The 24,533-nt window shown below is 37.3% G+C and overlaps 1 protein-coding gene across 2 annotated transcripts in view; it reads left to right on the top strand.

Moving 5' to 3' along the window:
• SRGAP1 (SLIT-ROBO Rho GTPase activating protein 1) overlaps positions 1-24,533 on the top strand; it is a 252,050-nt gene that overhangs the window by 214,518 nt on the left and 12,999 nt on the right. The window contains exons 11-16 of one of the 2 annotated variants that reach the window (XM_063074938.1): positions 295-322; positions 4,582-4,615; positions 7,678-7,738; positions 7,896-7,973; positions 10,069-10,203; positions 21,870-21,975. In XM_063074938.1, the coding sequence (XP_062931008.1) occupies positions 295-322; positions 4,582-4,615; positions 7,678-7,738; positions 7,896-7,973; positions 10,069-10,203; positions 21,870-21,975 (442 nt within the window). Of the gene's footprint in view, positions 1-294; positions 323-3,951; positions 4,055-4,581; positions 4,616-7,677; positions 7,739-7,895; positions 7,974-10,068; positions 10,204-21,869; positions 21,976-24,533 lie in introns of both variants that reach the window. The other variant, XM_063074937.1, reaches the window with a different exon arrangement.

The following is a 24,533-nucleotide window of genomic DNA, read 5'->3' as shown; positions in this document are numbered from 1 at the left end:
TTGAACTTATGGTTAGGATCAAGCAGCTATTTCTTATTTTTTAACTGCCTCTAATTGCCAAGTGGAGCACATTTCTCCAATCTATAGAATTTATTAAATATTGTGTATCAATTTTATGAAATATTTACTGAGTTATTTGTCTATCTTTATATGATATCATATTTTCCACCATAAAATGTGTAAATTATAAACTCAGCATCTTAAAATAAAAGACAGATGATACAAAAGATTACCAAATACATTCCTCTGATTCCATTCAATTTGCCTAATTTTACTTAATTTTTTTTTCTGCAGGTCATAGAGCTGAATATATGACTACAAGGTAGGAAAATATTTTATCATAACTCATAGTACATCTCACTTTCTCTTCTCTTTAACAAGAAGCAATTGTTTCAGGGCTACCAGAATGAACATATTTTGCTAATGAACATGAAAGATAGTTTTGGCTTGACAAAACGTAGCAACATGAAATGTTTGTGGTTCTCACAAGACCAGATATGCTCTGGCTTATCTAAGGGTTTCCCAGTGGAATTGTAAAGCTCTTTGATAAGCGGAGAGAGTAACAAAGACCCAAGTTGAACAGACTTGGTTTATATAATCCAAAACACTTTAAGTTTTTAGAAATAGTCTGACAAGAATTTTGATTTGATAATTCAATTAAAAGTCAATATGACATGTATAGCTACTGCATTCATAAGTATAAAATATGATTAGTTACTTCCTACTCCTCCTTTCTCTTATGTCACATAAAAATTAGAGCTATATGGAATACACTTAAGATTTTAGCTCTCTATCTAATCCTTTTTGGTTCGCCTTAAAAATTTAACCTTTTTTTTTTTTTGGTAGCTGGCCAGTAGAGGGATCAAACCCTGGACCTTGGTGTTATCAGCACCACACTTTAACCAACTGAGCTAAACGGCCAGCCCCCAAATTTAACTTTTATACCTACAACCATATTGTTTTTTTGTTTTGTTTTTTTAATTCATGGAAGAAATTATTCCAACTGACATAAGCCGTAAAGTTTTGCACTTTTGAAATTGAGTTCTTTTTGAGGTAGGAGGTATTTAGAAGGCTGGTGTGTGTTGCAATCATTGGGAAGTTGATTCTCAAGGCTTTTTAATGTTACTGCTGGGCAATTCATTCATATAGACGCCCAAGTAGAAAGGTACAGCTACCGACTTTTCTGATCTTAACAAAAGAAAAAAAATACTGAGATTCTTCTTCGTTATTTCAGTGAAAAAGAAGAATATTACCTCTGCCTAGTAATATGCAGCTTATGGAGCTTCTTTCAAATATAGTATCTCTTTGCACCATCAGTTATTTTACCTGTTGTTTCTAATTATAATTAACATAAGCCACTTTTTTAAAAGATTTGGGGAAAAAATGCAAATATATTAATTCACACTAAGAACTGTAATTGCCAAATAGACTAGGTATTCACGTTAACCTGACCAGTAATTCCTCTCGTGTGGGCACCCTAGATAGGAAACCAAGTCATCAGGAAGTTGTACAGTAGGCACAGAACCAGAATCAGTCATACAATTGGAATGCTGAGTGGCCCTGGCTCTGTTCACCATAACATGGGCGTAATGGAGCTATAACCATCTGTGTACCAGTCTGCCTAATAACCCACCTCTGCCATGGAAACTACTTTGATAAGCAGTCAAGCAGTTTATTTTAATCCCAAGTCTTTCTCATAATTTTAGTTTCTTCACTCAGGCCTTTGGTAGAAGACTCAAAAGACGACATTCCATTAGCCCCAGCCAGGGGTTACCCTGCATCTCCTAATCATGCAGGAACAATTATCTAATGTCTCTGGAGGCTTTGGCTCCTGCTACAAGATCTGCTTGCCCCACGAATCAGGGACCAAACAAAATTCTGATCCTTTAGCTTCGTCAACTGCTCCACATATCACCAAATGTGAAACTCTGTTGGACTTTGTAAAATAACCACATTTTCTGGTTTCTGTTTGGTGTTTTGACATCTTGGGTCCTTGCTGTCCCTGGAGGTACTGCCCCTCCTGGGGTTAGGCAATCCCTAGAGACAGTAGGAGAGGCTTGCACGGTGCATTTCATGTACAAACCAGCCAGTTCAGAGCCCATACCCCCAACCACCTCCTTTGTCAGCTTCTCACAGTCAGGGCCACTATTCCCCTGCCCAAATCACCCCGGGCCAGGCACCAGACAAATAGGGATAGGTCCTATGCTCCAGAGCCCACAGAAATTATCCAAACTAGCCAATCCTAAACCTGCTTACCCTGCTGCTCCCATTTCTTCCTGTGCGGTCCACAGCAAAGGCTCTTGTCCACATTTCCCCTTGCTACCTTTGCTTCCTGACCAATGCTGGTGGTTTCCCACATGGCCCCCTGGGGCGGGGTGTGCCCCCTCCTCTTGGGAGCTGAGTTACCAACTATCCTTTCAGTGGCAGTCTTCTCCTGATCTGTTGGCCTCACTATACCTGAGTAAAAATAAAATCTAGACTTTAAAATACTTATAGAATAATGAAAAGAGTGGATGAAATCAAACACATATGGTTAAACTCTTTGGTTGTTAGTCATTTTGTTTTCTTACAACTACCAGATCTCTTTCTCCTTGAATGGCACAGAATTCAGTGTATGAAAGAGATTTCAAAAATTTCAGCTGTGGCAGGACATGACATGCTACCTGGTAGAAGTTTCTATATTCACTTCTAGATACTTGCAAAGGCTCCTTTTAACCTCTCAAGCACCTTGGAACTTCAGGTGCTGATTGCTGTATGCCCCATTATTCATATGAGCCCACCTGCTGAGAGATGCTTAGAATTTAGCTATGGAAGCCATATCAGCAGGTTTGTTTCCCTATATCTCTTGACTGCTGTGATAATATCTTAAGAAGCTAGTCAGGCTTCCACATAAATTCTTGAGATTTTGTTTCTAAACTGGAATTTTTGGACTTGAACTCAATGAACAGAAAAGGTAATTCTTCCTAGAGAGTCTGCAGCTCAATGAAGGGTTTCACATAATTTCCAGGTGTGGTATCCATCCTAGTATAAGCCTCACAATCAAGAAGGAGTTAAATTGGAACATGCAGAGAGCGGTCTCAGGACTCTTCTGTATGTTTCATTCAGCACAGTTGTAGAAGTTGAATCAGATGATCCTGCCCTCTTTCCTCTAAAGGGAGAGGGCAGGAGAGGTTTTCTCTCTCCAGTTACAGTGCAAGATGATGCAGGGTTTCTAAATATAGTACATGGTACACCCCGTGTGTGCATATGTCAGAGTCTGGCTTATCCACCAAAGCTAACAGATAGTAGATGGAGAGAGTCCAGGACAGTGTAAACGAGTGTGTCTAAATGCTCTACAGATATTTAGGTGTTGGGAGAATTTCTCCTAAAGAAAGAGTAACTCAAGTGAGCTGATATTCCCCAAGCAGAAACAGCATTGAAACCAAACTCCATTTTTTTTTAACATGTGACTCATTAATAGTTACTTTTGCATAAAAGAAAATTCCATTAATACCTGAGACATGTCAAACAGATGTGATGTTTGCTTGCATTAAAGAATATGTTATAACTAAAAATACTGTATTTAATTTCTCATTTATGGGTCTGTCAGAGCCCTAGTTTTTACAGTCAGTTGTGTCTTACTGTGTGACTAGTAAACCAAATAACAAGAACCCTGCTTTGTAACATTTGGCCAAATAGGTCACAATTCATTTTTTAACAAAGTAGCAAACAAAAAAATGTCAGCTACAACATACAGGAAAACAGCATTCTAAATGAATAGTATGTATGTTTTTCGATACATACGTAAAAATAAATAAATGGGAAAAGGGAGAAACTGCTTTCCCTCATGGGAGGGGGTTGGGAAGGAACCCAAGATTCCCATGTTTTGTGATTTTGATGTCTGTGACCTATGAGTGTTTCATCTATTGTATGATTTCTACCATGCTCAGTAATTATATTCCCTTCCCTTAGGCCTCCAAATGTTCCCCCTAAGCCCCAGAAACACAGGAAGTCCAGGCCCCGCTCACAGTATAATGCTAAGTTGTTTAATGGGGATTTGGAAACATTCGTCAAGGTACTGGCACCAGCCATCTGGGTGGCTGATCTCCACACTTCTCACTATAATGGTCTCAGCCTCTCGTAAAAGGAGGCAGGTCATTATGTCCAAGTCTGTCCTGGGGCTCTTTGCTTTCCCAGAAAATCAATATAATATTTCCTGAAGTCAGAGAGGAAAGATTATTTGGGTTGAGTGCCTTCAGAAGAGGGAATAAATATGGGTGCTACTATGTGGGCAAAAAAGAAAGCCCTGTTTTAAAAAAACAAAAACAAAAAAAACAAAAAAACATAATTTGTACAAAAAGGAAAAAAGCAAACTAATCAAAATGTTTTATTTTTACTCGTGCACATAATGAGATGACACAAAATATATATTTGAAGTCCGTTTATTAGGCTAGCTCTGAAGCACGGCAAGAGTTTTGATTTCCCAAGACTTGAGGAATTCATTATATTGGATAAATTGTGAGACCCTAGTCTATATCTTGTATCCTTGCTGTGTTTACTCTCTGTCTTCTTTTTCATCCTATATTTCTGATAATGCTCTAGCCGAGGACGAAGGAACTCGCACACGAGACATCAGGTATAGTGCTAGAGGGAAGGGAGGGTGTGCAGCCTCTTCTGCTCTCGGTATCGTGTTCAAGTCATGCTCATGCCTGCCTTTAATTCGACTTTTAAGGTCTTTAAAAGAAAAATGTTTGCAGTTGGGAATTAGACAGATTTGTAAATAGGCGTTACTTAGAAAGGAACTATAGAAATCAAACACTAATTTAATAGGAAGAGTCTTCCCTAGTAAAAATGGATAGGTTAAACTCTTAGTTTTTACATTATGTGGTCGGCAAACATCAAATTTGAGTCTAGGTCTTTTATCAAGGAAAGTCAATGATAAATGCCAAATGCATATTTAATACTGGATTGTAGACCCTAGTGTAAATTATAGAAAAAAGAAAAGGGTTTGCTTTCGCCTTCATAGCTAACGTTTTATGACATGCAGACTAAATTTATGTGGGAAACCACATCATTAATAACCTCCTCTAATGATATGTTACAGACATCTTACTTTCCTTAAAGAAAGATTTGTTTATTGAATATGTGCACTAATGATTAAAAGATAAGTGTGTGTATGGGTGTGTGCCTGTGGCATGGATATGGACAGATAGACATTCGGATACATACATATATAGGATAGATTAGAAACCTCAGGCAGCCTTAAAAATGAGCCCTAACTATGGAATTAAGTGAAAAGCCACTGAACAATCTAAGTAGTAATCACAAATCCACTGCCTTAAGCCCTAAACCCAGAAGAGCATTATTGTCTCTAATTTAATATAAAATTATTGTCAAATTTGATTATCTGGTTTCCCAGCTCATGGCTTATAAGCAGGGGCAAATTAGATGGAGAGAGGGGAATGATAAAATGAAAGCAATGGATGTGCAGCTGAAGGCCTGGCACAGAAAGAAAATATAGAAAAGCTCAAAGAAACAGATTATGATTCTGTTATATTTGATAATACACTACAAGAATGGCTGCTTAAGGTAATAGGAAAGAACATATATTTTTTAAAAGATTTTTCATTAAGAGCAGTGAAAGGAAACCAAATTGAGGTACTAACAAAGAAATAAACCAGTTATCACGGAAAAATCACTTACATGAGACCTTCGCCATCCTGGGCAGCATACAGAGGATACAGACGTCTGAGAAGTGCTTGACCAGCTGAGACCTCCACGAGATCTCTGTGAGAGAGCAAGAGCAAAGCCATTTTTCCTCTTTTTCCCATAGGGAAACTGAGACACAAACGGATTTCTTTGGATGGTAGATGGGGTACAGCCCAGTGTGTCACTTGTGAAGTATTTTCTACCCACACATCTGGCATCCATGAAATTAAATTAAAACACACACACTCATTACTTTTTGGTGAAAAAATTAATTGTATCTGAATGAAATACTGATAATAGCTAAAAGATTACCAATTACCTGAGTAAATGTAAAGACAAAAGTATTTTTTAAATAATATGAAAACCTAAGACATTTTTAGATAGAACTATCTTAATGCAAACATTTTCCTTTCAATCACCTTTTATTCTTTGTTTATCTTTTTGTATTAATACTGAATTCAGCAGAGGTATTCTCCTTTTATCACTTATAGTTAAATATTTGTTGCTCTTTTAAATTGCAGTTACATGAATTGTTCTTATAAAGGTTACTTCCCCTAAAACACACTTGTATCTTAAAAAAAAACTCCTCTCACATATTGAGTACATTTTGATGTAATTACATTGCAGTTCTTGAGCCAACTAGTCCACTAAAATTAGCCATTTAGTCACTAAAATGTGTTTTTATTCTTAAGGCTCTTCTTCAAGAAATTAATAAAATTTATGCTCCTAAAACAAATTAACTAATTAGAGAAACTTAATACAGGCTCCAGAAGTAATTGAACCATTAACTGGTTTATACACTGATTAGATTGTCTTAAAACCTAAAATAAAACTATTCCTTAAGAAGTGTATTACCCATTCTAGAAATAGTAAAGAGTTTAAATTGCTGAACTGCATTATTCCCACTCCTTCCCCCACTGCTTAATTGGAAAGGTTAGTGGATTCTGAATTGTTCTAATATATTAAGACAACCAAGTTCTTCTTGTGTTTCAGATTAAATTCCTCATGAGTTAAAGCCCGATGTCAGTTACTCATTTTTGAACCTCGTGTTTCCATTAAAGATCTAATTCCTGAAAGAGCAGAGTCTTAAAAGTACATGAAAAATAACTCCGTAGTCTGTAACCTTCTTTAACTCGTGGAGTGCATGACATTGATACATATTTAACTGAGACCCCAGCAGCTCCTTCCTCTCATTTGTCATCCTGTACATGCTTTAGATCATTTCCAGAATTTACATTCGTTCAGTAGAGTGCAGTAACTATTTTGCAAGATGTGGGGAAAGAAGGCCAAAATATGTCCCTTCCTAAGGAAATGAGATATAATGAGATATACATTCATGCAATTTTTATCTTAATCCTTAAAACATGAAAAAATAACAATGAAAAATCAAGGATGAGTAAGTTCTGATGCAAAGGAAGTAAATACATGACATGTTTTACTTATCCATGAAACAATTGTCATATCATGCCCTTTTATAACTGTGATCCTCTAGGGGATGCACTCTCAGGGACGTTGTAGAGATGATCCCGAGATGACTGAAAGGTCTTTGGTGATGGGCACAATCAGTGGGTCTTAAGATATAATTATTATAGTACACAGAGTTCTTTTTAAGTCCATTAAAGATTGATCACCTGTATAAATAACCTTTAAAAAGTGAGCTATTCATTTTTCATTTTGGTATGTGGGACTAAATATAAGTAAGAGAGATCAATTTGCTTTTGACATCTTGAAGCACAGCAGAGTAAAACAGGACTACCTTAAATGTATTTAACTTGGTTTGCTCCAGAACTGAAATATAACCTTTGCTTAAGAATAAATTCTTTTCTTTTTTTTGGCCTTGTGGAAGATTTTAGAGGGGGTAGATTTGAAAATGGTCATCTAAAACAGTAAAAATCACTCTTTAATTACTGTTAAAGTATGTGAGCTTTATTATTGTGTGTGATTTATACCTCTCCTCTGAGGTTAACTGGTTTCCATCTCTTTACCCAGGACTCAGGACAGGTTATCCCTCTCATTGTGGAAAGCTGTATTCGGTTCATCAATCTCTATGGTAATCCAGAAACTACAGAATTCTTATTTTTAAAAAATGATCGCTAGGAGTATTTCAGTAAATGTGCCTTTCTGTTTAACTTTTAATTTGGGGGGAAAAGGGGGACCTAGAGGATATGATGGGGTTTTTCATTGTCTTTCCCTTCTATTGTCTTTAGGTCTTCAGCATCAGGGGATTTTCAGAGTGTCTGGTTCCCAGGTGGAAGTCAATGATATTAAAAATTCATTTGAGAGAGGTAATTGCATTTCTATACCTACAAGCAAACCGTGTATGTCTATACCTACAAGCAAACCGTGTTAAACATCATTTTCTGTAGACTGAAGTGGCATCCTCATTCTGTATAATATCTTAAAACCTTTCCCATTGTGTTTATTTCATTTTGAATGCTCTGGTAAGAATCCATTCAGAATAGCTGAGAAATGAGGACAAAATTATGAGTCTCTGTTATTAAAGGTAGAAAAAGGTATGAGCTTTGCATCCTGGTTTAGGACTGACATTGATAATCTGCAACACCAGTGTCAAAAGTGGTACCTGAAAGGGTTCTGGAAGAGTGGCCAAGGCAGCCCTGGGCCCAGACAGCAGGTGTGAGGCAGCTCCTCCCGGCTGCCCATCCCCTTCCTGTCAGGAGCTCTTTCCTCCTGTCATCGCCATCCTCAGACCCCTTCCCGATGACCCTAGTTAGTGCCTTACTCTTGCTCATAATTGCCTACCAAATAAATCCTACTAAACTGTTAATTAGCATATTATGATTAGCAAAACCATATGCTTTAGTTTCAGGCAGACCTAAAATCAAATCAGACTCATTTAGTAATTGTGGGATTTGGGTCAAGTGACTCAGTTTTCACTTTGGCCTCGATTTCCTCATCTGTAAAATTGCAGGATTGCTGTGAGGATTAGATATAATCCATGAAAACGCCTAAGTCTTTAAGGGTAGCTATTAGCTATTAATGCTCTCCAATTATAATGATTTGTATTGTGTCTACTTCTGGATACATCTGTACCTTCCTTCCTCTGCTTGGAAGTCAAAGCAAGAATAAAGAGTGGCCATCGTGTAGAGACGAAGCTACTTTCTTTGTTCAATTTCCCCTTTCCCAGACTTGGCATAGAACCCTTTGAAGTTTGAAGCCTTGACTGAAGAGGTTAACTTGTGGCCACGTTGTTTTTTCCTGCTCCAAATGCTGTGACCCATGTGCTGGGTAGAGCAGAGAGGCCTCACCTGTGAGCAGCTACGTGTGCCAAGTCTCTTTCATTGAATATGTTCAGGATAAGTGGAAATGTGGTAAAGCATCAGGTTCCTGTGCCAGAAACCACAGGCAAAATGCTCTCTTATTTTCCCTTGGAAATTCCCCTGGTATTTATTTGTGATCTGTTTCAGTGAGGCTTTCTCACAGTGGGCAAAAAAATCTATATTCTGGTGAATTTATGTTAAGCAATTTCCCGCCCTTGGAGCAGGGAAAAGGGAACAACAAATCCCTGAAAATAAATTGCCCCAAGAGGCAAAAAAAATACATTAAAATACAGTGCACACTTTGTGAACTTTAAAAGAAATAGTAGACCTGTGAATGAAAACTGGAGTTTGATTTAGGGCTGCATGCTACGTTGAACTTCTTAAGGATTTTATCCCAGTTTAATTCTCAGGGACTTGGACTAGCCAGCTTGGTTGCCTAATATTTTAAAACTGTTTACTATATAATTTTATATTTGTGATTTTTTTTTTTTTAATTTCCACTTTTTATACAAACTCCGTAGTACCATTAAGGGTACACTTCCAAATTTCTCTGATTTCAAAATCTTCCACTGCTCAAGGTGGATTTCAAAAGGACTGTGGAGACTACCATGCCCTTTGGGAAGCACCTATTTATTAATTGTAGGTGTTCAAAATTAGAAGACTATGATGTTTCTGATAAATTTTGCTGACTCCTGTAGCATAGCTAGACAGATTTATATTGTATCTTTTTACCAGTAGGATAAGAAACACAGAATGCAGTCTTTGAATTCATGTCAAAGTAAGATTACAGATTTCAGCTTTAAAAAAAAAAAAGAAAAGTTGGGTAAAATTATAAATACCACAATATTTTATTTTAAGATTTGGGTAACTTCTAAGGGATTATTTGGTAGCATAATATAAAAAAAAGTTTTATTATAGCCAACTATTTTTAGGTTAATCATGGGGTGGGATATCTAAACCAATTATTTTAATTTTAGTACCATATAATCTTTCATAAAACATAATTAAAAGATACATATATATATATAGCAATGGGTGTGTGTAGAAACAGTTTTTAAACAAAGAGAAGCTTGTGCATGTAACTAATTTTTTTTTTAATTAGGTGAGAACCCTTTGGCTGATGACCAGAGTAACCATGATATTAACTCAGTGGCTGGCGTTCTGAAGCTCTATTTCCGTGGGCTGGAAAACCCCCTCTTTCCTAAGGAAAGATTTAATGATCTGATTTCTTGTATCAGTAAGTGGACTTTCTTTTTAAGTCTTTTCCCACCAGAATCACTTACACTAACCAACTTCCCGGGAAAGGCACTCCCCCCACCACCAAGCAAATATTCTCATCCCCACCATTACCCCGTTACCACCAAATTTCTGAAACTATTTTCTTTCTGGATCCAGCATGAGTCATCCTCCCAGCTGTGGCCTCGCCCTTAGCTGAGTGGGCTTCGCTCCTGAACATCCTTAGGCTCCGTAGGGCCAGGAGCTTCCCACTTAGTGGCTGAAACAAAACAGAAAGGCAGGTGCCAACGCCTAAGGAAGAGGAGAAAGTTATAACATGGAAATGGAGGCTTTTTTTGGCCTTTGGTTCTTGGTTTTCTGAACCAATTTTAGGAGTGGGGTAATTTATCCATCTTTAAGGGTTACTTCAAGAAATAAGGTAAAATGAGATAAAAGATCATTATTATGGTACAGGAACAGCAGGTGGTCATTATCTATATATCAGTGGGCATCCCCAGCTAATAGGCAGAGTTGCTCTGGGACTGTGTATGACATATTATGAAAGTGATAGTCATCAGCAAAGGAATGCATTGCTGTTTTCTTCAGTGGGAGCTTCTGACACTACACAAAGGAAGGTGAAAATAATGATACCAAGAATTCATTATTAACCTCAGTTAGGTTTCATGCACCTAAAAATGCCATACCCCTTTAAACCCAAGTTCCCACACAAGAGTCTAGAGCTGACTTCAGTCACAGACTTTGATAAGAATCAAGCTTTACTCTTAATAAAGAAACCTCCACCAGTCCCCCACCTAAATCGACTCCGATTGACTTGACCTCAAAAAAATCTCCCTACTCATCCCTCCTTCCCCATCACCTTGTTTCCTCACTGGGGCTATTGTTACAGTCTCTTAAATAGACAAAGGACTCCCTCCTTCTAGGTTTTGCCCTCTCCTCTCCCTGCAACACACATCATTTCCTCCTCCACAGACAGCTAGATACACAGGGAAAATTGGATTATTTGCTCTCTCCCCTCTTTAAAACCTATTTCAATATTTCCCAGATAAAAACAAAATTCTCAGTATGGCCAATTCAAAGAATTGAATTCTTTCTGTATCTGATCTTTCCTCTATCTGATCTCTGTGCAGTCATCTCTGGCCACCCCTATCCTAGCTCCTGTATATTTCAACAATTGCAAGCTGCGTGCATTCCGGGCCATCTCCCACCTCCAAGCCTTTCTTGAGCTGTTTCCTCTGCTGTCCCTGATGGCCACTCAACATCTGCTCTGAATGCTTTGCTGAACTGGCCCTCCTCCAGGAACGCTGTCCTCCCTACCACCCCAAGTGTAATTAATCACTCTCCTCTACTAATATTCCACTGTGTACATATGTCTTTAATTTCTCTTATTGCCCCACATTATAATTTTTTAACCCCTCTGTCTCCATCTACTAGAGAGGGAGTTTAGGGAAGAGGTTAAGAATGCAGGCTCTGGACTCAAACAGCCTAGGTTCAAATCCTAGCTCTGCCACTTGCTCACCGGCTATGTGACCTTAGTAAGTTTCTTAAGCTGTCTACGCCTCAGTTTCCTCATCCATAAAACAGAGAATGTTAGTTCATACATCACAGGGTTGTAAGCATTAAATGAGGTAATACATATAAAGTGCCAAGAAGAGTGCCTGGCACAGAGTACGCGCAATGAAATGCATACGGTTAGCTCCTAGGCCCTTGAGGTCTTGATGGAATATTCAGTTTTGTGCCCCTAACACATGGCATAGTTAATTCCAGTCATAGAGTAAGTACTCAATACATAGTCAAATAGAATTTAAATGAAATGAAGAGTCAAGGTTATACCGAAAGTTCTTTTGTTGGCATCTGTGCTTAAAGTCCTGGCTCTAGTTGGGTATGAATTCCCAGTCATAATCCTCCCTCCCAACTCCCAAGTCAGATGTCCTGTGTGGAATTTAGAAGTATGCCTGTGTGTCCATTCCAAAGCCCTTGCAAAGCCTGAGTCATCACAGCAGACTTCTGACCCAGCTGGAAAGAACTGAAAAGGAGCTGTCTCATTTCTGGAATTCTCCTTTGGCCATGTCCAAAGATTTCCCTCACATCCTAGCCAGAAAGCTTAAGTCTGGAAATATAATAAGTGCTCTACAATGCTTATTGGTTTTCTAGGTACATACATGATATCAACTTTAACGCTTACATGTACCAGTTGGATAAAGAGCATTGGGCCACATTGTCAGTTACCATTGTAGAATCATTGAACGCTTTCATTGGATGAGAAATATCATTTCATTGTGGTTGTTTAATAACTGAGGCCATAGAGCAGAAATAGGAAATCCAGGAAACTTTTGATCTCTTTGATGCTGATGGAAGTAGGGCCATAGGTATTAAAGAACTTAAGGTGGCAGTGAGGGCCCTGGGCTTTGAACTCAAGAAAGAAGAAATCAGAAAAATGATAAGTGAAACTGATAAGGAAGGAGCAGGAAAAATGATGAATTTTAGTGACTTTTTGACTAATGACCGAGAAAAGTCTGAGAAAGATACCAAAGAAGAAATCCTGAAAGCTTTCAAGCTCTTCAGTGATCAAACTGGGAAGATATCGTTCAAAACTCTGAAATGTTTGGCCAAGGAGTTGGATGAGGAGCTGCAGGTTTCAGGAGTCCCTCTACTCTAGTCAAGGTGATCTTCAAGCTCCCTTCCAGGAAATGATTGACGGAGAAGGAGAAGTCAATGAGCAGGACTTCCTGCACATCATGAAAAAGACCAGCCTTTATTAAGCTCAGTGTAACTAGATTTAGTGCCTGCCATTGTGTGAAATCTGGCTTTTGAGAACACAAACTACTTTTTCCCCACTGACCTCCCTGTATAACTTGAGTAGTGATCTCGAATCTATTTTAGACTTTTGGAAGTGTTCTTTGATATTAAGGATCTCTGTAAAATGAAATAAAATAATAATAATACCTGAGGCCATAGGGTCAGAAAGATCTAGATTCAAATCCTAGCTTCACTACTTACCAGCTTTGTCAACTTGGGCAAAGATTAATACTTAATGTTATTATATAGCTGTTTCTTCATCTACTTTGTAAAGTCTGTGAAGAATAAATGAAATATATTGAAGTGTTTAACATCATGCCTGACACATAATAATCCTGAATAAATGTTGCTAGCTGTCATCATTACTACTATTAGCACTACTCCTACTGCCAACTCAGGTCACATATGCCAGTACCTGGGTTAGCCTCTTACTAATCTGTCTATTCTGCTAAACATGTATTTCTTTGACATAATTACCTCACATGCATTTAGAAATGATGTTAGTGTAACCCAAAAGTTGTATTGGTTCCAGCATGATTTCTCACAGCACATTAAGTGTTTTGTAACAATCAAAGTCAAGCTTTCTCACAATTAAAGAGTCAGGCTTAGCAAAATATCTACACCATAAGGAAGAAAACAGAAAATCTACACAAGTACCTTTCTTTCATACAAGCAGTGCCTTGGACGCTGCAAGGGCAAATGCAGAAGCTGCAAAGGCATTGGTCCCTGTATTACAACAATGGATTAATGAAAATTAATGGATTAATAATCCTTGGATTAATTTTGATGAAAGTGGTCTCTGTTGGAAATGAATGCCCTCCAGGACTTATATCTTGAAGGAAGAAGCAGGAGCCCTGGGGTTTAAGGCTGCAAAGGGTACTCGTGCCAGTAGAGATTTAACTGTGCTCATATTTTTTAATAGGAGTGTTAATGTCTTTTGTTAATGCTCTAGTTACAAAGTTTCATAGGTGTTGAGCCGTCTTCTCCAACCCTGTTTTTCCCCTTAAGTCTTGTTATTTTTAGTGCACAGTTTTGCAAGATGGGAGGCTTTTCAAGAACACATATTGGCCTTAACAACTTCTTTCTATAACAGCTTTTTTCTCCAACCTCTACCCTGTTTAAAAAGGGGGATTCCTTGCTATTATTGATTTATCTCTAGGCAAGCATTTTCTCTTACCAATGTGAACATGATGTATCTGCATTTTTCTTGGATCTTTAATAAATTCTTTGAGAAAGGCATAATATGTCATTCATCATTGTATCCCCTCACTGATACTACAAATTTGATGATTTGAACCAAGTTGATTAATTGCCTACAATGTACAGAAAATTTAATGACTTGCTTCTTGAACTCGAGAGGCTTAAAATCTACCAGGAAAGATAGATATTTATAAATAAATGCAGTCTGTTAGTATATGATAGAGATTTTAGGGAGGAGAGAGATATCAGAGTGATAGATTGTTTTTACCCATGTCATCTTGTAGCATTACCGTAATTGGGTTTGATTTTCTCTCTTAAGATAATTTCACGTGACAGTTAATTTGGTATAGAAAAGATGAAAAAGGGGAAAGAGAAGATTTTTCTAAGAGTTTACATAAGTCTCTAGAGCACCCACTACTTTTTGCTTACCTGTTTTTGGATTTCAGTTTTTGTTTTTTTTTTTTTTTTGGTGGTGGTGGTGAGTTATTATCTGGCCATGTGAAAGCTTACAAATATATGTAGTAAAAGGGAATTTATATTAGCATTCTTTTTTTTTTTTTAATATGCACTATTCATTCCCCAATTCGCTGCAAATTTCTTTTAAAAATTTATTTACCCAAGTGAAGACATAGTGAAATCAAATGCTATAAACTTGAAATGGTAAACTTGGTAGTTTCTCACCCAAGGGTTTTTTTTGTTTGTTTTTTGTTTCTTTTCTTTTAACCATCCACTTTGCAAATGATTTTGTGAATGCTCCAGGTTATAACCACAAAGTCTGGGCAGCTAGTAGACCGTCCATGTATCATGGCTCTGAGATGCCCTAGGGCATAAGTCCAAGTGGCTTGCTCTAGAAGAACCACTCAAGTAATTCATGGTTGTTCCTGGCTGCCTTTGGGCTATGAGCCCAGATGAGACATTTGCACTTCATTTTGAATTACGTGTTATTATTTAAGTGACTCCTTGGATGTGAGGAAACCTTTTTTTAGGGGGGAAATTTTTTCCTATCACAAAACCAACACATAGTCATTGTAGAGTACTTGAAAAACACACAAAAGCACATGGAACAAAATACTATCCCCCACAATGCCACTATTCAAAGAGAACCAATGGTGTGTACAACAAACATTATATTGTACACTAATGTACAGCATAACCAAAATTCCAGTATCATACCCTAAAAAATTAACAATGATTCCCTAAAATCATCAAATAGGTAGTCAGTGCTTTTTAAAAATAATTGTTTATCATGTGATTAATATTTGATCACTGTAGAAAAATTATAAACAGAATAAATCACCCATAATTCCTTTACCCAGAGATAATGTTAAACTTTTTAGTATCTTTCCAGAGCTTTTCTATATATACCTATGTACCTATTTTAAAGCAGCCTTATTGAGGTATAATCCTTATACAACTCATCCATTAAAGAGTACAATTTAGTGATTTTTAGTATATTCACAGGATATGCACCCATCACTACACCACAGTCAATTATAGAACATTTTCATTACCTCAAAAAGAAACCCCAGTTAGTAAACAGCAGTCAGTCCCCGTTTGCCCATAACCACCACCACCCTCAGCCCTAGGCAACCACTGTCTACTTTCTGTCTCTATAGATATGCCTGTTCTGGCCGTTTCATATCAATGTAATCATATAATATGTGGTCTTTCGTGACTGGCTTTCACTCAGCATAGTATTTTCAAGGATCATCCATGGGTTAGCATGTATTAGTACCTCATTCCTTTTGATTGCCAAATAATATTTCATTGTATGGATATACCACTTCTACATACTTTTAATAAAAATGGTACCATACCAAGTGACTGCTAACAGATATGAGGTTTGTGAGGTGATGAAAATGTTCTAAAATTGATTGAGGTGATGTACAACTCTGAGTATATTAAAAATTATTGGATTGTACAATTTAAATGGGTAGATTACATGGTAGATGAATGATATCTCAATAAAGCTGTTGTAAAAATTATATCATGCCATACTGGCTCTTTATAAACCACTTCTTAAAATTAATGATGTTATTAAAATTTTCCCATATCAGTATATGTTTTTCTAAATATAGCTGTTAGTTGCCATATAATGGTTTCTATTTTGTATAACAGATCCCCTGGTTTTAGACATTTTAGATTGTTTCCAGTGATTTTGCAATTATACAAAATACTATGATGAACGTCTTAGTACATAAATCTATTTGCCCATTTCTGATTGTTTCATGAAAAAAAGCTTTTGAACTCTTTTCCTGGTGCTATAATGCTGTTAAAAACTCTTTCAGGGCCGAGCCCGTGGCGCACTTGGTAGAGTGCTGCGCTGGCAGCGCGGCGACGCTCCCGCCGCGGGTTCGGATCCTATATAGGACTGACCGGTGCACTCACTGGCTGAGTGCCGGTCACGAAAAAAAAAAAAAAAAAAAAAAAAAAACTCTTTCAGCATTATTGACATACATGGTGGTTTTCTCTCTGAACTCTAAATTTCTGTTTGATGCCTTATAATAATGTTCTTAGGATTTCTTTTATCCTTAAAAATACTTAATAGGCTCAGTGTCTGAATTAATAGGTAAAGCTTTCTAGGCTAACACTCAGTTCCTTTACTAACCTCAATATGAAAATTCAGAAGAACAGGAAACGTTATGTATTTATTTCTATAGTGCTGTCGTTCACCTAGGAGAGAAAGCAATAGTTTAATTCTCAGAAGTCAGTCTATGAACTGTTCATTACAGAGCTTTCCAAGCATGTCATTTCTTACCTAGGAGTGGTAACTCAACTTGAGGGTAGGCTAATATCCATCCATATGTACTAGAACATTCCTGTTTCTCTTTCCCTTTCATTCACACACATACACCATCACATATGTTGACATTGATTAACACCTTGATATTGTTAGAGTGAACCTAAAAATGCCCTGGGACTGGTAAATTCACCTTGAATGCTGATTTGTTGGGCTATGGAGCTCTGAAATATTTGCATGTCTGCTGTTAATAAACAGTTTCTAAATGTGGCCACCCAGATATTTCCTTCCCTGTCTTCATATCTAAGGATAAAACTGCATCTTGTGATTTATTATTTGTTTTCTGGCAAACAAATACTTTTACAAATAGTGCCACAGGAGAACTGGTGTTTTCAGAGCAATGGCCATTTGAACTTTTTTCCATTTTCTGAACTAACTTGAGTTTTGTGGTGGGTTTTTCACACGCATTTACAAGGAGCTGTCAAACCCCCATGCTGTGAAGTTGGGGCACTGACATGAGAGCCTTACATTGCTGAGAAAAGAACATAAATTAGCCTAGGGAGCCTTGAGCATGTGACGAAGATTGGATGAATGCCACTTCTACCTAATTACATGAGATCTTGAATTATGGAAACAAAGCCCAACTTAAAAGAAATCAAAATGAAATACTGATTTTCCTCACTACTTTTCTGAGGGGAAGAAAAGATCCATCTTTTCATCCAGCATGAAATTGTGAAAGACCGTGAATTGCCACATTCAGAGCTAGCTAGGAATGTACATTAATCAGAGTGTCAGTAGCAACCATAAATTCTGACCTGCTAACTGGACTCGGGAGAGTAAATAAGTCATTCGTACTGGAGCAAAGCTCCTGTGGGAAGCAAACTGCAAGCTGTTGAGCAGCCAGCCAGGTAAAACTCTGAGTCCTCCTTACGGCCATCGTGGTCTGAAGCCTGTGAGATAGGTGGATTTGCCACTGTTTCAGGAAAGCCAGCAATTCTTCTGTGATTTGACTTACGTTTACTGTAGAGGTAGAAAATGTATGCCTATCATAATTGTATCTAGTCTTTTTGGTGTCACTCTTTTATATTCCTGTCTTTCTCTCCTGAAATCTTGTATTTGCATCCCACAAGCCCCCAATTCTTTCTTTTAATGTAGTGAAATATACATGACATAAAATTTACCATTTTAACCATTTTTAAGTGTACAGTTCAGTGCCATTAAGTACATTCACAATGTTATACAACCATCAGCACTGTCCATTTCCAGAACTGATTCATCTTCCCAAACAGAAACTCTGCAGCCATTAAACAATAATTCCCCATCCTCTTCTCCCCCCAGGCACTGGCAATGTCTGGTCTACTTTCGGTCTCTATGAATTTGCTTATTCTAGGTGCCTCATATAAGTGGAATTGTACAATATTTGTCATTTTATGTCTGACTTGTTCACTTAGTGCAGTGTCTGCAAGGTTCATCCATGTTGTAGCATATGTCAGAATTTCCTTCCTTTTTAAGGCTGAATCATATTTATTATGATTACGTATACATTATCAAATGTAAATACCACATTTCTTTATTCATTCATCTGTTAATGAAAATTTGGGTGGTTCCCACCTTTTGGCTATTATGAACAATGCTGCCATGAAATTGGTGTACAAATATCTGTTCCCCCAATTCTTTTTAAATAAAATTTTGAAAGTTCCTTTAAGGGGTAGAGGGACTAAGTTTAGAACTGAGATAGAATCAGAGAATTTTGAATTAAGATTAAACCTCTTAGAAGTAATGCCTGTGTCCTTTTCTAGCCTCTAGAATGACTTGCCCTCTATGGGACTTAACAAATATTGAAGATCAGTAATACAGTAAGAGTGGTTCCTTTTCCATTCTTTCCTGTTCTTTTGTTTTTAACTCTAGGGACCAAAACTAGATTTAAACTGCTAAAATCCTCTCCCTGATAGTTGATCTCAACTTTTAAGTGAGGATCAGCTTAGAGAATCAATAGACTAAACTCTTGAAACACCCAAGATCCTCAATAAAAAATGGCAAAAGTTTTTTGTTGTTTTGTTTTTAATCATGACCCTTATATGCTTTTATATGTGGCTGAAAAAGAGTAGTGGTTATTGCCAACGAGGGACCATTCATGGGACAATTCATCTTTATAATTTATTGTTTACATGAATATATTAAATTCGGTAATATTTGGTTTGAGGCATGAACATAAAATCATTTATGCAAGCACAGTTTTCTAATGAACAAGGGGATAAATGCTACTAAATTTCAGTGTTTATTTTTAAGAATGGATCATAATATGTATAATTTCACCTTTGAGGAGTTTTTTTCATTTTTAGAGATAGACTTTCTAGACATAAGTGTCCTAAATCATCTTTTTACTCTTTAGCTTAAAGCAGCAACAACTACCATAGGTTTTTTTAAATTGATTCTTTCAGGTAATAAACTTTTAACCAGTTACTTTCTGATATGAAATAATAATCCAACTGTATCTAAATATATAGTATGTATAGATACAAAATTCCTCCCCCGCCCCCCATTAAATTCTCAGTGGCTTGCAGGTATTTCATGTTCCCTGTCCATACAGTGTGGGTTCCCAAGTGTCACATGAAATTGTCATGGAAGATAAACAGCTTACTCTGGGACATGTTTTGATCCTACTGGGACAGTGAGACTGAATTGGGTGGAAATGTTGATAACTTAATTATTGAATTTCTGTGGCCTAAGTGAATTTGTGCACCTGCTTAATAATTTTTTTTTTTTAAGTATTTCACTCCCTCTTGTCAGGAAAAAAAATCAAGACCATTGGCTGGAAAGTATATTAAACAAAGTCTCATACTCAATATATGTGACCCTAACCTACCTTGTTCATAGTGTTATCTTTTTTTCCTATTTTGAAACACTTTGCAGATAAAATGGCAGAATATAATGTATCTAATTCAATATTACTAAGATTATACTGTTAATTATGTTTACATTAAAAATAAAAATGTTACTGAAATAATAATTACATCATAATGTTTTACTTACATTCTGGCTCAAGAGTTTCTGAAATGGCATTTTCCAAAAGACGGCAGAGCTATAGTCTCAACTATGCATATTTACAGGTAGGAATGCAAGTGTTTTATCCCAGGAATCCCGATAGTTATTTGTTGTTTTGCAAACTCATTTGTCGTTAAGCAAGAATATTGCTAATGCATTTTTCACACTTTTTCGGCTGTGCAGAGGGAAAAGTAAAATGCCCAGTTTGGTAATAAATGAAGAGCTGCTGAGGTCAGCACTCCAAAAGTCAGGGAGATGAGCTTGGCAAGAGTAATTAAGAGAGTGGTTCTCAACTTTGGCTGCATAAAAGAATCTCAGGCATTAGTGTTTTTAAAAATCTCCCCAAGCAAATCCAAATCAAGTTTGAGAACAACTAGTTTAAGAGGAATTGAAAAGGGAAACTGAGTTAGTAGAGTATTGTGATGGTCCAAGTTAGAAATAATAAAAACTTCAGTTAGGAAATTAGCAGTGAGATCTAGAGGCAGAAACAACAGGACTTCTCTCCCCAACAAAGGAGAAAAAGGAAGCAAAAATAACATCCTAAAAGCAATGGTCATAACCTTGAAACTGGATGAAGCTACTGTTGAAGAGAACCAGGTAGAAATCATTGAGGAATATCCACATTTACAGGTAGAAAAAATTTTTTTCATAATGAAGGAGAATCAGTTGACTGTGGTGTCAGAATCTAAGGACTGAGAATTTTCAAGTAGGATACACGAATATTTCAAAAGCAATTAAAAACAAACAATGATATAAATTTATAGCCAGCTTCAAAAATGTTTTTAAACATATTATTTTTCATTGAAATATTTTCTCAGATATATGCTTATTGGGTGATAATAGAGTTGTACTTTATAAAGGTACTTTACAATCCCAGAGAGACAACCAGACTTATGAAACAGAAAACGTAGGTTGTAGCCCCAGCTTCACCCCTCCTAGCCAGCTGACCTTGGGTAAGAGACTTACCTAGTTCTCTAATCTGTTAAATGGGCCTGACAGTGTGTGCCCTGCCTACTCTACAGTGGTGTTATTCCCATTAAGTTTGATATCAAATGAGAAAATGTGCTGTAAAATATATACAATTATGCAAATAATGGATTAGTAGTAGTAATCTTTCTGCTTATGTTCACAGGCACGTTAGTATTGCGATGTTTTGAACAATTTGTATTGCTAGTATAGAGGTAAAACAATACTAGGAAGTCCCAGGCACTCACCATCCCACAGGGAAGACACAATGAGGAAATAACCATAAACACCAGGGCATACATTCTAGGAGGGCAGGAATAGTATTATTAATGTATTCCTAATACTTAACCCAGCACTTAAAACCTGGTAGGTTCTCCCAAAATATTTGTTTTAAAAATCAATGAAATAATATAATACAAGGTAAAAAGTAATATTAAAAAAACACTATGGTAGTTTTGAGAAAGGAGAGATTCGAAAGCTGGCACATTGCTGGGCTCACAGTAATAGAGAAATACATAATCATATGCTGAATTAATAAATAACGATTGTGGGAGGGGTGCCATGCCCCAAAATGCTGCTTTAGTAACATGCAGCCAGAAAGAGTTGAAAACATATCAGATGCAAAATTTAGAATTAGCAGCAAGGGAAAAATGATTTTTTAAGTCTAGAAGCCTCTAAATTACTCAAGGCCAAGACCATGGAAATCAGAAAACAGTGCTGGGCTAGAGGAGGCATCCTCAGAAATGGTGCTGCACCCAAGCTGATCACTTATTTACCATAGTGGATATGATTGCATCTCCCCCAAGGGCAGGGTACTGCTTATGTTCAGATGTGTACCTGCGGTACGTGTACTGCAGTATTCTGCTTTAAACGTGGCAAGAGAAAGGAGCCTGACCGTGTATGTCGTCTTCTGTCCATAGGAATAGATAATCTCTATGAGAGGGCGCTTCACATCCGCAAACTCCTCCTGACCTTGCCCAGGTCGGTCCTTATAGTGATGAGGTACCTCTTCGCCTTCCTCAACCAGTAAGTACCCTAATGCTCTGCCAAAATGCCCCTCTGAATTCTGTCTTTGATCTTCCATCCTGTAAGGTGTGCACTGGGCTCCATTTATGAGCACAGTCAGAGAGAAAAATGATTAAATATAGACTGAAGGTCATTTTTCCTCAGCAGATCACGGTCATTGTATGAGAGATGAAAGCTCTACCCCAGATGCAGAAACTGTGGCCAAAAATGCAAAAATATTCAAACACGACTAAATGTAACACTTTTCAGTGAAATATGTTTTTCCAGCTTCTATCCAAAACTAATGTCATAAATGTTTTTTGCCAAAATGATGTAAACCACCTGCTCACCACAGAAAATGTGATTTTTTAATATCGTAGTCAGGGATGGAGGGAAATTGTAGATGAGACTTATACACAGTTCACCATAGTAAGACCTTGTCAAGAAGAAAATATTTATAAAATGTTCTCTAAAACAGTGTAACAGAAATCTTTAAAATCACTACATTCAAAAAAAAAACTTTCCTCTTTTAATTTAGGCAATTTGATTTTCACTTATGTTACTTCCTGGTATATGGGCTCCACTGTAAGAACATCTTCCCCAAGTCCTATGTACAAGTCCCCTTGCTATTCAACATTTCAGTTAAGCAGTTAGAAATAAAGAGGTCCAGGGGGAGTCAGCTTATTGAGAGAGTTTAGGGAAATGCCTCCTCATTCTGACATGAGTTCTCCCTTCCTAAATTTAGGATATTTTCTCTTCTCTATTTCACTAGAGGTTTTGAGTTCTCAAAAGCCATGGAGATTTATTACAACCCTGCTGACTGGTCCTGAAATCATATCCACTTAGGCTGACCACAAGAGCCAAGTATCATACAATCGGGAAATGCTGGCAGGGAACCAGACAGAGTGGGACCCTGCTGCTGGTCCTGTGCTGCCTAAACAGTCACAAGTGACAGTAGGAACCCATCTGTATAGAAGTCACCACTGGAAATAAGTGGTATCTAGAGAGATGAGTATAAACCATGTTTAGGTTAAAGAGTTGCTGTACCTTCTTACCTTTAAATTAGTCTAGTCACCAGGCAGTTGTAAAAATCCAGAGGCGTGCCTTCTTCACCTTTAATTGCATGCCCCCATGCACCCACCCATTTCCTGGTCCTCTCCATGCTGTTCCTACCACATTTTCCTGACACACCTGAGCTAAGCCCACTGAGAACCAGTAAACCACAATGGTCTAGGAAAGCAGCCTATTAATGAAGAAAGTTCTCAAAACCTGAATCTAACTCATCATGTATGTCAACAGAAATGGCAAATGCACCATGGGTCAGACAGCTGGCATTGCTTCCAGCAGTTCAGGTAGCTGAAGATCGATCCCTGGGTGCCTGCACGTGTCCACACCTGCCTGCACCTACCTGCATACAGACACAAGGGCCCAGCCTCTAGGGCAGGATGCTTGGGACAGGACATTTGAAAAGAGAGCTTAGCTATTATTTTTTTATTGTAAAATCAAAACTTGGAAGTAACATTTTTATATCAAGTTTTTGCTTCTCAAGCCAGCACTAAATTAAAGGCCCAGAAAGATGAACTGGCACTCTCCCCACTGAGCTCAAGCGTGTCTTTTGAAAATTAGACCATTCGTATTCTGAATCTCACTTCTCCTTCCTGCATCCCCTTTCAAGATGATCTGTAACATGATCATTTGCTGTTATTGTGAACTTTCTTTTTTAAGATTGTATGTTTGAGAAATGGCAGAAGGGAATGACATATGTTAGCTGTGGAAATTATGCTTTTGTATTTTCTACTTTCTAGACTATCTTATTTCCAAAAAAGGGTAAAGGAGCATGTCTTGTGGCATCTCAGTTTCTTCGTGTCTGTCATCATCTCACAAAGGAAGTTGAGTTCTCCTTTTTCTCCTTCCATTTGTCATCTGTTCACTTCGATTTTACATTTCCTTTCAAGATTGACATTCTATACACTGAAAGATAACATCTCTAAACTCTCCCTAGAACAGCAACTTGCCTGTGTGTTAGAGGCATAGCAGTAAAGAACTGACTTGAGTCACTTGTGATTATATTTCACAAATATCCATTGGATTGAATTTAGAAATTACTATTAGACAACTGGAAATGTCCCCAAGGTCTGCCAGGCTTAAATAGAATAAGAGAATTAAGGATCCTTTCTCCCTTCTCTTGCATTTAAAATGTCTTTTGTGACACCAGTTGTCACCTAGTGTTGGTAGTCTTACCCGAAAACACGATATAAAGCCTGGAGTTGTTATTTGCTTCCTTTCATTGGTTACAAAGAAAATGTGCTTTGTTTTCTTCTGGGCTTTCCTCAGGATTTACAGGAAAAAACTGAAATCTGACATATCTTTGAGTGGTAGGAGCACTATTTTAAAGACATCCATAAAGCTTTATGGAAGTTATTACTGTCTCTTCCAACTTTACTTGAGCAGTATGTACAGCTTGACCATAATATTTACAAATGAAACTCGTTTACTTGATCCTAGTCTCCGTTGTAGTGGATATTATATTAAACTCCCTCATGACTTTGAAAACCACCACTTAATTAAGCAAGTAGGAC

The sequence above is a fragment of the Cynocephalus volans genome, chromosome 12 (genome assembly GCF_027409185.1).
Source record: "Cynocephalus volans isolate mCynVol1 chromosome 12, mCynVol1.pri, whole genome shotgun sequence".
NCBI classification, from domain to species: Eukaryota; Metazoa; Chordata; class Mammalia; order Dermoptera; family Cynocephalidae; genus Cynocephalus; species Cynocephalus volans.
Note: the sequence above shows the minus strand (reverse complement) of the source record. Positions and strands in the feature narration are given on the sequence as shown.